Source organism: Cydia fagiglandana, chromosome 2 (assembly GCF_963556715.1).
Source record: "Cydia fagiglandana chromosome 2, ilCydFagi1.1, whole genome shotgun sequence".
NCBI lineage: Eukaryota > Metazoa > Arthropoda > Insecta > Lepidoptera > Tortricidae > Cydia > Cydia fagiglandana.
The window spans coordinates 19,469,715-19,483,048 of NC_085933.1; the positions used below are offsets into that span (position 1 = coordinate 19,469,715).

At 37.8% G+C, this 13,334-nt stretch overlaps 2 protein-coding genes across 3 annotated transcripts in view; both read left to right on the forward strand.

The window, feature by feature from the left end:
- Positions 1 to 13,088, forward strand: part of LOC134678037 (uncharacterized) — a 43,929-nt gene extending 30,841 nt beyond the window's left edge. Inside the window, exons 1-5 of one of the 2 annotated variants that reach the window (XM_063536477.1) lie at positions 1,904 to 2,004; positions 5,741 to 5,923; positions 7,170 to 7,390; positions 7,551 to 11,571; positions 11,765 to 13,088. In XM_063536477.1, coding sequence (XP_063392547.1) covers positions 1,929 to 2,004; positions 5,741 to 5,923; positions 7,170 to 7,390; positions 7,551 to 11,571; positions 11,765 to 12,804 — 5,541 coding nt within the window. In that variant the 5' untranslated portion in view covers positions 1,904 to 1,928 and the 3' untranslated portion in view covers positions 12,805 to 13,088. Of the gene's footprint in view, positions 1 to 1,903; positions 2,005 to 5,740; positions 5,924 to 7,169; positions 7,391 to 7,550; positions 11,572 to 11,764 lie in introns of those variants that run through there. The other variant, XM_063536485.1, reaches the window with a different exon arrangement.
- The window catches only part of LOC134678142 (uncharacterized), a 216,110-nt gene that overhangs the window by 109,144 nt on the left and 93,632 nt on the right, over positions 1 to 13,334 (forward strand). The window lies entirely within an intron of this gene.

The window sequence follows — 13,334 nt, forward strand, 5'->3', positions numbered from 1 at the left end:
TTTCTCTATACGAATGTCATTTCTGTTTTTGACTGTTTTTTATAATCTTTCAGTATTGTCAAATCGTATTTGCTCCCGCGATAACGATGTATGGTTATGAATGTTATGATTAAACAGTAAGACATGCTTTTGGCGGTCAACTGAATTTTATAAGTGCGTGATGATAACTAAAGCCATTACATGTCTATGTCTAAAACAGCTTTACAAATTCTCTTTGACAAGGCTGTCAATTAGGCAATTACGAAAGAAAAAGTAAGTGTGAGGATTTGATTTGCCGACTCTATGAGAGTAGGTACTATTTTATGGTTGTAACAGTTAACGTTTACGCGAATGACTATTACCTGATTGTAAAATCTGAAAAGATTTCCGGTTGAAATTCAGAATGGCGTCTCGAGATTATTTTGTTTTTTGTTCGCTAATGTTCTTTACCTATATTATGCAGACTGCATAATATAATGCAGCTAATGAAGGGTTAGTCTTGAAACGCGTTTAACCATTGCTTAGTCATCACCGGGCCTCATGGCTTTTTGTAAAGTGGGTACCGCTATCCTATCGTTTCACTTAAAGCAACTACATATTACCAAACAAATCAAAGCTCAAGTCATGCTCTACGAGCACACTACTTGATATTAGCAAAATCATCATAATTTTGATGGAAGTCATATTTTAAAAAGAAGAAGAGAATCTAGTAAAGCTATTCTAGTATTGTATTTAATTACCACGACAATTACTCATGAAATAAAACTATGTAAACGGATTAGGTATATCGCGTATAATGAATTTAAAATACATCCCGACGTTAAGAACTCTTTAGGACTGTGAGACCATCGTTTTAAATGGTGTGAACATTTTAGTAGGTACATTATATTATTTCAAGTTTTCTGATCTCCCAGAGATGATAACAGCAGTAACATTAGACAATCATTTGGGATCCGGAGTGCAGAACAAATGCCTAATATTTTTTTACATTGTTTAGATATTGGGTTTGTTTGTAAACAGAGTGAACTAACAATAACACTTTCTTTATATTTACATAACGATTAACAGTACCAAATTGTAAATAGCCGTGATAACGCGCTCTTATTAATTTCCTGTGAATCATGGCTTATCTGTTATCTGATACCCACCATCTATTGCGACTGATAAGATATATTTTGTTGGGATTGTTAATAAAAATCTAACAGTTGGGTGATCTCATTGTATGTTCAACCAGTCACGCAAGTAGGTTTTATTTGAGTGTGAGTAAGTACATGTACCTACGTGTAAGACCCGATATCATTGATTGAGTAAGATGTGTAAAATCTATGACAGTTTCGTGCTTCGAATTTGATAGGTAAACGAGATGGCGCTGTGCATTTCGCTGTACATTTTGCGGTAACTCTGATTGTCAAAAGTTGACGTTTGACAATCCAGTGACCGCAAAACATGTGGCGCAGTACAGCGCCATCTGTTTTGGATGTCAAAATAAGGAGCACGTCTTTTTCTTAGACATTATGTCTCTATTACAATAAATTCTCTTTGCCCGATATAAAGAAGGAACTTATTTCTAAAATTTCAAATAGGCAGAAACGTGGTTTACGTCAACATGTTATCACTTATCATTTCTCACATCAGGTAAAAAAAGCGTGTTTGTTAAAAATCTAATACTTATTGCTAGGTAACACATTAGTAGCATATTAGTAAAGGTTTAAGTATGGAAATCAAAATGAACCTTGATTAAAAATCCAACGTCCTTGTTTTCTAACTACCTATCTAACCCTTAAATACCTATCTAACCCTTAAATACCTACCTACCTATACCTACAATTCCATGTGTTTTAGAAAACTGTTAGGGACCAAAAGCAACCGTGTATAATTTACCGATTTCATTATAACTTTTAAGCCAGTCTAACATATTCGATATGGAACCATAACGACAAATCCAGAAAATGTCAGATACAATTTTTGATCTCAATAAAGCCTATGAAGAAAATGTACTCGAAAAGGAACATCCGCGAAGCATTGGTTTGTATAATTCTATTACATAGGGTGATTGTTAGTTATTGGCCCCTCCATAGTAATTGGCCACTCTTAGCAATATTCTCTACTATGGAATGGCCAATTTACTATGTCTATTACTATATCCTCCTAAGGCCCATACAAATGAAAAATCCAAAATTTGCCATTGAAATTTGAACCTATAGTGAAGGAAATAGAGTTGATTTTGCGTTGTTGGAAAATTGAACGAAACAGAGCAAAAGCGACTCTCTTCCAATTGAATAGAATTTAAATTTCATCGAACTGAAGAGGTCCTATATGTAGGACCTTGGGCCTTAGGAGGATATGGAGGGGCCAATAACAATAGCAGTCACCCTAATCAAACAGTAGAAAATAGCTACATATTAGCCACGCTAATGATATGAGGAAAAGCTTCAAATACAAAAATTGTGAGAAATTTTACTATTATTTTAAGTTTAAATAACTTTCGCGATTTTTACACATTATTAAATTGTGCAACGGGACTTAAATCCCGCATTTAAGTCCAGTTGTACAATTTAATCCTCCGAACACGAGACCACGGGGACAACGCCGCAGAGGCGTAACTAGGGGGGGGTTGGAGGGGGCACGTGCCCCGGGCGCCGTCCAAGGGGGGGGGCGCCAAAATGGGAAAATGACTACCTCTCCGCCTTGCCAAAAGGCAGCAGGGAAACTTTTGTCAGTCGTATTTACAATACCACCACTGTGAAGTGTGAAATGCGGATGGTATTCTGGCCCACAGCGCAAAAGAGAAAGCCGATCTTTTAGGTACTCTTTTTGCCTCGAACTCGACCTTGAAAGACGACGGGAGCGCCCTACTGCCCACCATCCCGCAGTGCGAATACTCTATGCCAGAAACTTCTATCAAGCAGAGGGATATTCGGTGGGAGTTGCTATGCTTTCGTTTTATAAGGCAAGCGGGCCGAGTGCTTCAGAGTTGTGTCCTGTGCTAGCGCGTCTTTTCCGTTAGGGGTCTCCTGTCAAAGCTACCATCTTATGGACTGTCCAAGAGACTACCTATGCAAATAGATCGCTAGCCCTTTGTCCGGCAGGCGCATATGAGCCGTAGTAGACAGAACCTGGCCGCGTAGCCAAGATGCCAATCGCTTACGCTCTGTAGCGATCGAAACGCAACTGTCACTGTCACTCTAATAAGGAAGAGTGATAGAGAGACATAATGCTTTTCGTTGTCGAAGCGATAGCGATTGTAACCTTGGCTAGGCCGGCTGCTCCAATAGCTGCTGCTGCTGCATATCTGTGACATGTTGTCTATCGACGACATTCATCGATATGCGGACGACAGTACTACACAGGGATGGCTAAAAAATAATTACATTCCCGTTGCCAGGGAGGTTTTGGGATTATACTGAGCAACTTTTACTACGGGACCAACCCCGAAATCGCAAAAAAAGTTTACCCTCCCATAGAAAATGGACCAGCCAAAATGTAGGAAACAGCCAAATTTTATTCGCGACTTAGGGGTTGGACTCATAGTAAAAGTTGCTCAGTATAATCCCAATACCTCCATGGCAACGGAAATGCAGTTATTTATTAGCCACCCTGTATACAGGCTGGTCCAAACCTTGACGCCCAAAAAAATCCTCGTCGTGGGTTATCAGAATATACCCCATGTACGAGTATGTTAGCCGATTTTTCGTAGTTTTCGAGACATTTAACTTTTGTTAAGAAATTCTGTGGTGAAGCTTTGCTTTGCTTTTATGCCTTCTAATAATTGTTCGTGGTATTTGCACTGATAACATGAAATAGCGATGGGGAAGTGACCCCATAAAATAATAGTAGAAATAACAAAAGAGGATTTTTTAATGAATTACTAATTTGGAAGCTTTCCACCTCAGTTCCTTTGACCGGCTTAGGGTCTAGCAGTTTATAAAATAACCAAAAGTCCTTGAAATCGCTTGTATTTTTTATTTATATAGGTAAGGGCAACATCTAAGCTTGACATGCTTGAACGTAAAACTTTGTCTTTTTTTCCCAACTCAGCCAAGTGAGGATGCTGATTTTTTTTTAGCAACTGCGCCGTTTGTCAAGTATTATGTTAAAAAAAACATTTAAAAAAGTTCAATAGTTTTTTTTATTAAATTAATTGCTTCACCCGGAATTTCTTAACAAAAGTTAAAAGTAATAAAAATCATAACTTGAAACTACAAAAAGTCGGCTAACATACATACCTATTCTAATATCCCACGGCGTGAGCAATGTAAAAAAAAATTTTGAACGTCAAGATTTGGATCACCCTGTATAACACATGCCGTGCCAACATCACTCGGTCTGTGATACTAGAATGTCGTGAAAAACCTGTGTCAGGTATCGAGAGCATTCTATCCAGAGTTTCGGTGTGGGATCGGGACAATTTAGTCCAATTCAATCCCACCAAGACTCAATTTTGCGCCTTTACCGCTAAGAAAACCTCATTTTTTTTCAAGGCACAACCCTTCCCATGTCAGGGAGTATTGGGAGCCTCGATCGGTGTTGACATCTCCATCAGTGACGTCCAATAATTTCGTAGCCACCTTGCTGGGTAGGCTGCGCTCGTATCCAAACTCGGTGTGCTCAATAAAGGGAGGCGATACTTTACTCTGGGGTAGACTGATCACATATATTGAGTACTGCTGTCACCTTTGGACAGGAGCACCTGGATGCCACCTTGGACCCTTCAAATCGCGCGATGTATCTATGACTAGTCTACGATCCCAAACTCACAAGCGATATTGAACCTTTATGTCTAAGGAGATCTCTAAAAAAGATGTTTATAAGTTTTAAAATGGTCGGCAACGCGTATGTAACACCCCTGGAGTGTAGACGTGACCATCACCGATGTACTAAAAAAACATAGGTACACTGTATTTGTCTAAATTAAAAGTAAACTTTAATTAGCAAAAAGTAACCCTTTTGTTTCGTTAGTTCAATTCGTTTGGGGGAGGGGGGGGCGCAAATTTGGTGTCTGCCCCGGGCGCCATATTCTCTAGCTACGCCACTGCAACGCCGTCCTCGAAACGTCGGAGGTAAATCTTAAAACTTAAATCGCGGTTAAGTCCCGTTGTACAATTTAATAACTGTATATATACACGGTGTAACATGAGTAAACCGAATAATTTTAACAGCGTATTCCTGATCATATTTAGAGACAAAAATGTCCTATAAACTTTTTTGATATTCGCCTAGTTTCAGAGATATTATTAATTTAAAAAAAACAAGTTTTTATTGTTACATAGTGTAAAAGGCCTTTTTGATGGTGATGTTGGTGTTATGGGACGTAGTCTAAATATCCTTATTGATAGATGTCAAAAAGTGACAAGTAACACTTTGCAAAAAGTAGGTTCTACGAAAAAAAATTTTAAAAATCAATTTTAAGTGACAAGTTTACCAATAACATTTATTTTTTATGTACAAATACATTCAAAAAATTGAAAAAAAGAATACAAAAAAAAAATTTTTTTTTGGCGTAATTTACCTAAACTCATATTAAATTTTTTACTTCTTTTGACCTCAGAAATGCGTGGTTAAAATTATTCGGTTTCCTCATGTTACACCGTGTATATTCAACGGATTATTTCAGAGTTCCACTAAAAACGATTTTTTTTAATTCAGCCCAAAATCGGGAGAGGAATGTGGTTCAAAGTTTGTACGGGATTGGAATTACCGCGTTCTACACGAAATGTCGCAGTGTCTAGTTTAACTATAGAAGCCATATCGTTTGTTGCAGGATTGTTCACGATCCCGGAGTACCCCGAACTGGAGGCGAGTCGCGGCATGTGGTCTGCGGCCCTCGAAGCCATCCTCACGACCCTGCGGTACCTCGCGCCGGCGACCCTGCTCACCCTCTTCTGGGGCCAAGAGAGCTTCCTCTTCAGACTTCTGAAGAGCATCGACAACGCTTTCAGAGCGAGTATGTACCTATACTTTTTCTCGATACACAGGGTGTTTGGTACATCGTTTGCCAAATTAAAACGGCAGATAGGATAGGTATTTTTTTTTTCACTTCTATGTCAGTTTTTCGTAAATTTCTAATGTTTACTTGCATATAGATAGTAAAAAACCGGGCAAGTGCGAGTCGGACTCGCGCACGAAGGATACCGTACCACAATGCAAAAAAAAAAAATGGCAAAAAAAAAAACGGTCACCCATCCAAGTACTGACCCCTCCCGACGTTGCTTAACTTTGGTCAAAAATCACGTTTGTTGTATGGGAGCCCCATTTAAATCTTTATTTTATTCTGTTTTTAGTATTTGTTGTTATAGCGGCAACAGAAATACATCATCTGTGAAAATTTCAACTGTCTAGCTATCACGGTTCGTGAGATACAGCCTGGTGACAGACGGACGGACGGACGGTTTACCCTTTGGGTACGGAACCCTAAAAACCATGGCCAATTTTGTTTTTCTAGGCATGAGTAGATAGCAAATTATTCGACCTATCTGCCGTTTTAATTTGGCAAACGATGTACCAAACACCCTGTATAGTTGATGATGGTTTATGAGCAAATTTTTTTTTGTACTGATAGTGTTTTGAATAGAAGGTGCTGACAGGATCGGACAGACATCAAGTTAGTTTTTCAATATAAGAAAACGGTCTGCCAGTGTGAAGTTAATTATAAGTACGTAGGTACAGGCAAGTGTAAAAATATGGGTGAACCCATGATACTCAAATATATGTCCCATTATCAGTGAATTAATAAGAACTATGGGACATATTTTTAGTAAGTTATATGCATCCATATTTTTATATCATTAATGACGTCATGCGTAGACGTCATAAATCAAGAATTTAGATACAAGAAATAATACATAATTATTCTTTTCATATTGACGAAGATTTTTTTTGTTATTCTAGTTGATATAAGATATACAACTTACTGCGTTTGATATATAAATCTACCAAACGTGACAACCTACTGCGTTTCTGACCGCATGATGTATTATTGATAAACATTGAGTTGCCTATCCTAAGACCCAGATATTATGAGCTCAATCTTACAGATAAGTATGACATGCTGAAATGTGAATACTCATATTACGGAATAATAGCCACACCCACGTTACCTACGAAGTAAGATTACAATTTAAGAGTCTTCCATCAGTTAAACTTAGCATAGACGTAATAAAATACTCATATCAAACATTTCTCGATTCCAGTCGTATTCTCGAGCGAAGAGCAGAAGGAAGACGTACTACAATGGCTGGCAGAAGCGGGCCCCGTGCGGGTGGAGCACCTCGACACCGTGTGGCGGCACGGCTGGATACTGTGCGGCGTGCTGGACGCGGCGATGCCCGGCGCTTGCGCCGGACACCCGCCTACGAGACTCTCCCTCAAGCACGCGCAGTCTATTGCTGATCACTACCTTGGCGTTGAGCCGGTGAGGACTATTGTATCTTTACTATAATGAACGCCCAAACTTGGACATTAAATAGATAGATGAACAAGTACATGTCTCTGGTGCTCGCTCACAATTATTCCTCCTAATCCTGTTAATCTCTGGCAAGTAAATGAATGACAGGGTATATATTTTGTTCCAGGTCTTCTCCCGCCAGGAGCTGGAATCGAACGACTCGCTTAGCAAGCATCAAGAATGGAAACTAGCTACGTTCTTAGATCGTGTACGCCAAGCCCTCGCCAAGGTTTCGCCTCCCGTATCCAAGCCGCCATCGCAACGAACCTCTCCTGAAACCTCGCAATTCACTCTCGATTACGTTGCTCGAGGCGCGGGTCTCGTAGCAGCTCAAGTTCGGAACAAAGTCTATTTTAAGATATATCCTACTGCTCAACAATGCCTCGATCCAGGAGAAATAACAATACTCATTAAAGGTCCACGAGATACGTATGGCATGACAGTCATTCCTCCCATCTTCGGCAAAGCACAGTTGATACGCCAAAAATTACTGGGACTCCAGACAAAGCCTGCCTTCACGGAAAATGCTCTACCGATCACACAAGGAGCCACCTACTTGCGATCGTATGGTAAAAACGACATGAACAAAACCTACTTTATTCCTAAAGAGCGTTACGATATTGAAATTAATGTCGACTCAAAACCAGAGCATTCTAAAATTGGTTACACTGTAAGTTATGAGGGACGACATGAAATCTCCATAACAAGTAGAGGACAACATATTGTAGGATCACCGTTTACAGTTACAGCTTCTCATAATATTATTGATATTCTGCAACAAAAGAGTTTTTGCTTAGAAGATGGTGAAGAAATAGACATAGTGGATATCAAATCTGATAGGAAAGTTGTTTTACGTATTGTTGACTTTGTCACTGAGAAGATGCTATTAAAAGAGAACGGAACACTGGAAAAAATAAGTGATGATGAAGCCAAAATTTTGATGGCAACTGACGAAAACCAAAACAGTGATGAAACTCTAAGCATGGGCTCTCAGTCTGATAGGAGCCTATTAACAAGCCTTGACGAGCCATTAATACCCAGAAGATTAAACACGATAGCCCAAAAAATATTAAAGATGAACAGAGTTTGTAAGATGTTCAATAGTATTATGGCAGAAAAGCAAGAAAAGTTAGAAAACAGCAGCGATTCATTTATTAATGAGGGAAATCCACAATATGTCCCAGATATTGTTAATTCAACATTAAGTGAGAACAATATAAATAAATATGTCGTTACTGATAAACGTGACACATTTATTATACCAGAAAGCATTTCGGTGTCACTGCGAACTGAAAAACCGAAATCCTTATATGAACAAGTAATCTTTAAAGAAAGTAGTCAAGGTTACGAACCAAAAGAGATACCTATACCTGCAAATGATTTTGTTGGTGACGAAACCATCATTGGCAGAAAGATGCACGAAGATAATATTTCTTTTGTTTCAACATCGAGCAATCCTTTCCTTAATGAGACATACGAACAAGGTTATGAAACAGATAAGATCTTGGGCTCCTTTATAAATACAGAATATGAAACAAACTGGTCTCAAAGTGAAGTTACCGCTACTGCACCAATAAACATATTTGTGGAAGAAACCCATTCTAATTCTCCGTCGCCGAACACAAATCCGTTTATAGAGCCAGATATTGTAGAAAGACCGAAAACTCCAGTTTTAAAAATTTTAACCGGCGACATAGCAAATCATAAAGACTCCATTTATGTGAATAGTGGACCTATGACTAACGAATTACTACAAGGCAATGAGTTTATTAACCCCTTTTTTATTCACCATCATTCTATTGATGAGGAAGATGATATACCAAGTAACGTTACTGACTTCATTATTGGCGCCCCAGTGTCATTGCCTCCCTCTTTAAGAGTGCCAACCCCAGAACCGACATTGAAATCTTTAATGATAGCAAACAATGAGAATATAACTCAAATCGCTTCCAATGAACAAGAAGTTCAAGATAGTGTAAATGAAGTTTTTTTTACCCCAACACACACTAACAAATCTTGTCGGCGTTCAACGGAATCATTAACTTTTCATAGTCTTGACTCGGATGCTACAGAGAATGTAGAAATTATTAACTTAACCACGGGGGAATACACCACAGACCCAAATACCGAACAGTCTAATATCACTAAAAGTTTGACTCCTAGAAGAGATATGTGGGATTCAGCATATGTAAGTATAGATGACAGCAACAGCTCCCCTGATACAAACAACAACGAGAGCAGTCTGTTAGGTGAAATACCAAAATACAGAAAAACCCACACTGACCTCACTGGTCTAAAATCTGAAGAAATAAGTAAAATGGGTCCCGCTGAAAGAGAATTGTGGCTTACTTGCAGTGATTTAAATGTTGATGATAGTTCTAGGATTGAAGAACTTAGACCAACTAAATCAGAGATAAAACGCATGACATTTACACCAATCATCGAAGAAAATGACCGCAGCATCTCGTCAGCCATGAAAGAATTGTCAAAAACGGATTCGATAACAAAACAGGGTGGTCTAGAAACAGTTACAGTGGCATTTGCTGAACTAAACGACATGTATCATCAATACTTCCCAAGCTCTGATTCTCTAACAACAATTCATAACGAGAACATAAAAGAAATCAATGAGATACAATACACGGTTGAAAAAAATGATATTTATGTCGATTCGGCGTCTGAAAACCTCTCAGATGTGAAAAGACGTGCAAAGCAAATAGAAGGCGAGATTTCTGAGGTTCAGTCAAATGTCACTGAATCTGTTTCAGCAAGTCAGACCCTTCAAAATCAGATTATTGAGTCTGAAGAAGAAAAAGGCGAAATTAAATTTGGTAGTGAGAACCGAAATAATATAGTACTAGAACGAAAGAAATATTGGGATGATAGAATACGAGAAATCGAAGCTAAGTCAGATGAAATTAAGGCAAATCAAAAGAAGAGACGGCTCTCTTCTAAACACCTAAGGCAAAATGATTCCTTGACAAAAAAAAGAGGAAAAGAAATAGCCAAGAAAATTTTAAGTGAGGGTAGCACCGTGACCCAAAACGTGACCGAAATTATTAGACAAAAGTATCCAACTCCTCAAGCTTCAATAGAAGAAGAAACTCAAACTGATGGGAAACTTGTAGAAAAGTGGAAGAAATATTGGGATGATAAACTGGAAGTGGAGAGGGAAGAAACAGACTCGATTCGTTCAAGAAGCAGATCGCCAAAAAGCATTGACTCTCCCATACAACTGCAATCTTGTTCTACCAAGAAAGACGAAATAGAAATGAACCATTCTACAATTAACACTCAGACCTCGCCTACAAGACAAGAACTTCCTGAAGAAGTGTTTAAAGCGTTTGAAACAAGTCCAAAAAGGTTTTTTGGAACGTCAAGGAAACAGATTTTGAATAAAATTGACTCTTTTTTTGGAAAACCAAGCGTCGCAGATCAATCATCGGTAGATGTCTGCGGTGCGAAATATGAGAGTGGTTTAGTTTCTAGTCGAATATCTTTGTTCCACAATATATCCCAAACAGAGCAAGCTGTACCCTGGAAATATAGAAAGAGTAGATCAATGCATAATATTTATCACCGCAAAGATAGTGAGAAAAGTATAGCTTCTGCAGATGAGGTGTTATCAGTTGATATAGAAAGTAAGCGTTATCAATGCGAACACTTAAAACAAAATAAAAAGGATTTAAACGCAAGTTATGAGACCCTAAGTAATATTAAGAAACCAGAGGAGACAGCTTCATTAAAAGACAAGAGAGCCAGAATGACACACAAAATTTATCACAAAACGTTTGATGAAACATTTAATCAAAAGCATGGCATAGAAATTGTTCACGAAAAATATGATAAAACTACTATAAAGCCCTTGGACAGTAAAAGTTCCAGTATGAATAATTCTTCCACGATGCTTTGTAAAACTAAAATCAGTAAATCTGAAATGGATATATTTAGCAAATCAGCTGTGAAAGTACCTCAGCATGATTTGGACAAATATAAATCTTGCGAAGAATTACCGAAAATTAACGTAAAAAATGTAATTTCTATTTTTGAATCTGCATCAAAATCTGTTACAGAACAAAAACTAGTGCGACGACCTTCGATGAAGAACACAGGAGCGAATCCACTACAAGTAGTCAGCCAACATTCAGGTAACAAATAATTTATGTAGGTAGTTAATTAATTCACATATGAAAGGTTAATGTGGCGGAATCTGGAATGGAGATACGCCTACGCCTACGCTTACGACTGATTCTATTAATTATAATGCAGATGTGACAGTGATAAAAAATAACGTAGACTATAGACTATAATATAACCTGAAACTTATAATTTTATTTGCAGGTGCTACAAAACCTGTCTGCACATCATCAAATTCAACGTCAACTTCATGTTCTCCACTGAACTCATCCTCATCAGGAATTTCTTCTTCACCGTCAACCTTACATTCTACACCTAACTCCACTCAATCCCATAGCGAATTTAAACCAATAGAACCCCAACTCAGCCATAAACGATCAACTTGGGTTAAAAACAATGAAAATGCAAATAAAAGTCTGGAAAGTGCAACAAGTATGGAATCTATCGATATAGAGATTATATCCATGTCAGACAAATGCAATCAAGGGTCTTATCAAAGCATTTCTGACATAGGAGTAGAAATTGTCGAGAGCAATCCAGAAGTTTCTCCAGAACCAACACCTGATAGAGAAATCGTACCTGAACTGAAAGATTACAAGTCTCGTTTCAAAATGGCCAAAAATTATTTCAAATCGCTGGAAGAGCTTAGAGACCCTAAGAAACCTTCAAAGCTAAATGAATGCGAGTTAATGCTGTACAGCACTTCAGACGAGTCTCCTGAACACGAAAGACCACAGAAAAGAGTCAAGAAAAATATAAAAGCCCATTCAATGCCATCTTCAGAAATATCGAAAGCTTGGGGGGAGATGCAGGAAAACCAGGACAGTGCATCGAGTAACAATAAACTAGTGAAGATATCAGAGAAATTCAATGTGGAAGATTTATTTAACGACGTGATGGAGGGAAGACTCAGTCGCCAAGGTAGTTTAAGAGGAATCCCACACAAAAAGGCAGTTTTAGAGACCTTTCGTTCTATGGAGAACGTGTCCGTCAATAAACTAAGCTCGTATGAAATGGCTGTATCGCAGTTGAATCAGTATGCAAAAGAAAACAAAATTAAAAACGCGCAGACTTATCTCACGGAGTACCCTTACTTACCTACTACGGATCCTTCCAAGTATCATTCACGGTTTGACGCTAAAGCCTCTGGTCTTATATCCATGAAGGAGCTACTCAATAAGAAACCGAGAAGAAACAGTGTGCCAGACTTAAGACTCAATCCTACTTTCACCGTTGAATTGTAATTAAAATACACGAGTGTGGTAGACAGCTAGATTATAAATATACCTAATATGACAGTACAGTATTTACTAGTACCTTATAGTGTAGACGATACTCTTAGAAACAATAATTTAGTTACTTAATAAAATGTTATTATACAAACAGTTGTTACAAAAACACCGGTCTCTAATTATATAGATTGTAAGACAATTTATTGTACAACTGTACAGACATTGAATCTTTATTATTAGCACTAAGATTATATTGTAGCTATTTATTACTCTGACAATAAATTTAAGTTAATGAATACAGTTTTTTATTACCCTCTTGAAATTAGACTGTCATTGGGTTTGAATTGGTTTGAAGAAGGTTAAATTACAAAAGAAATACAAATATTAAAAGGAAAACGTGCAATACTAAAACGTATTTTATTCAATAATTATTTACACTGTTATTATCGGATCTCAGTAATACCATATTTATATATACGATATTAGAATGAGCAATATTGAAGTATATTTGAAGTAAATCATAATATTCATAATTGATGAAT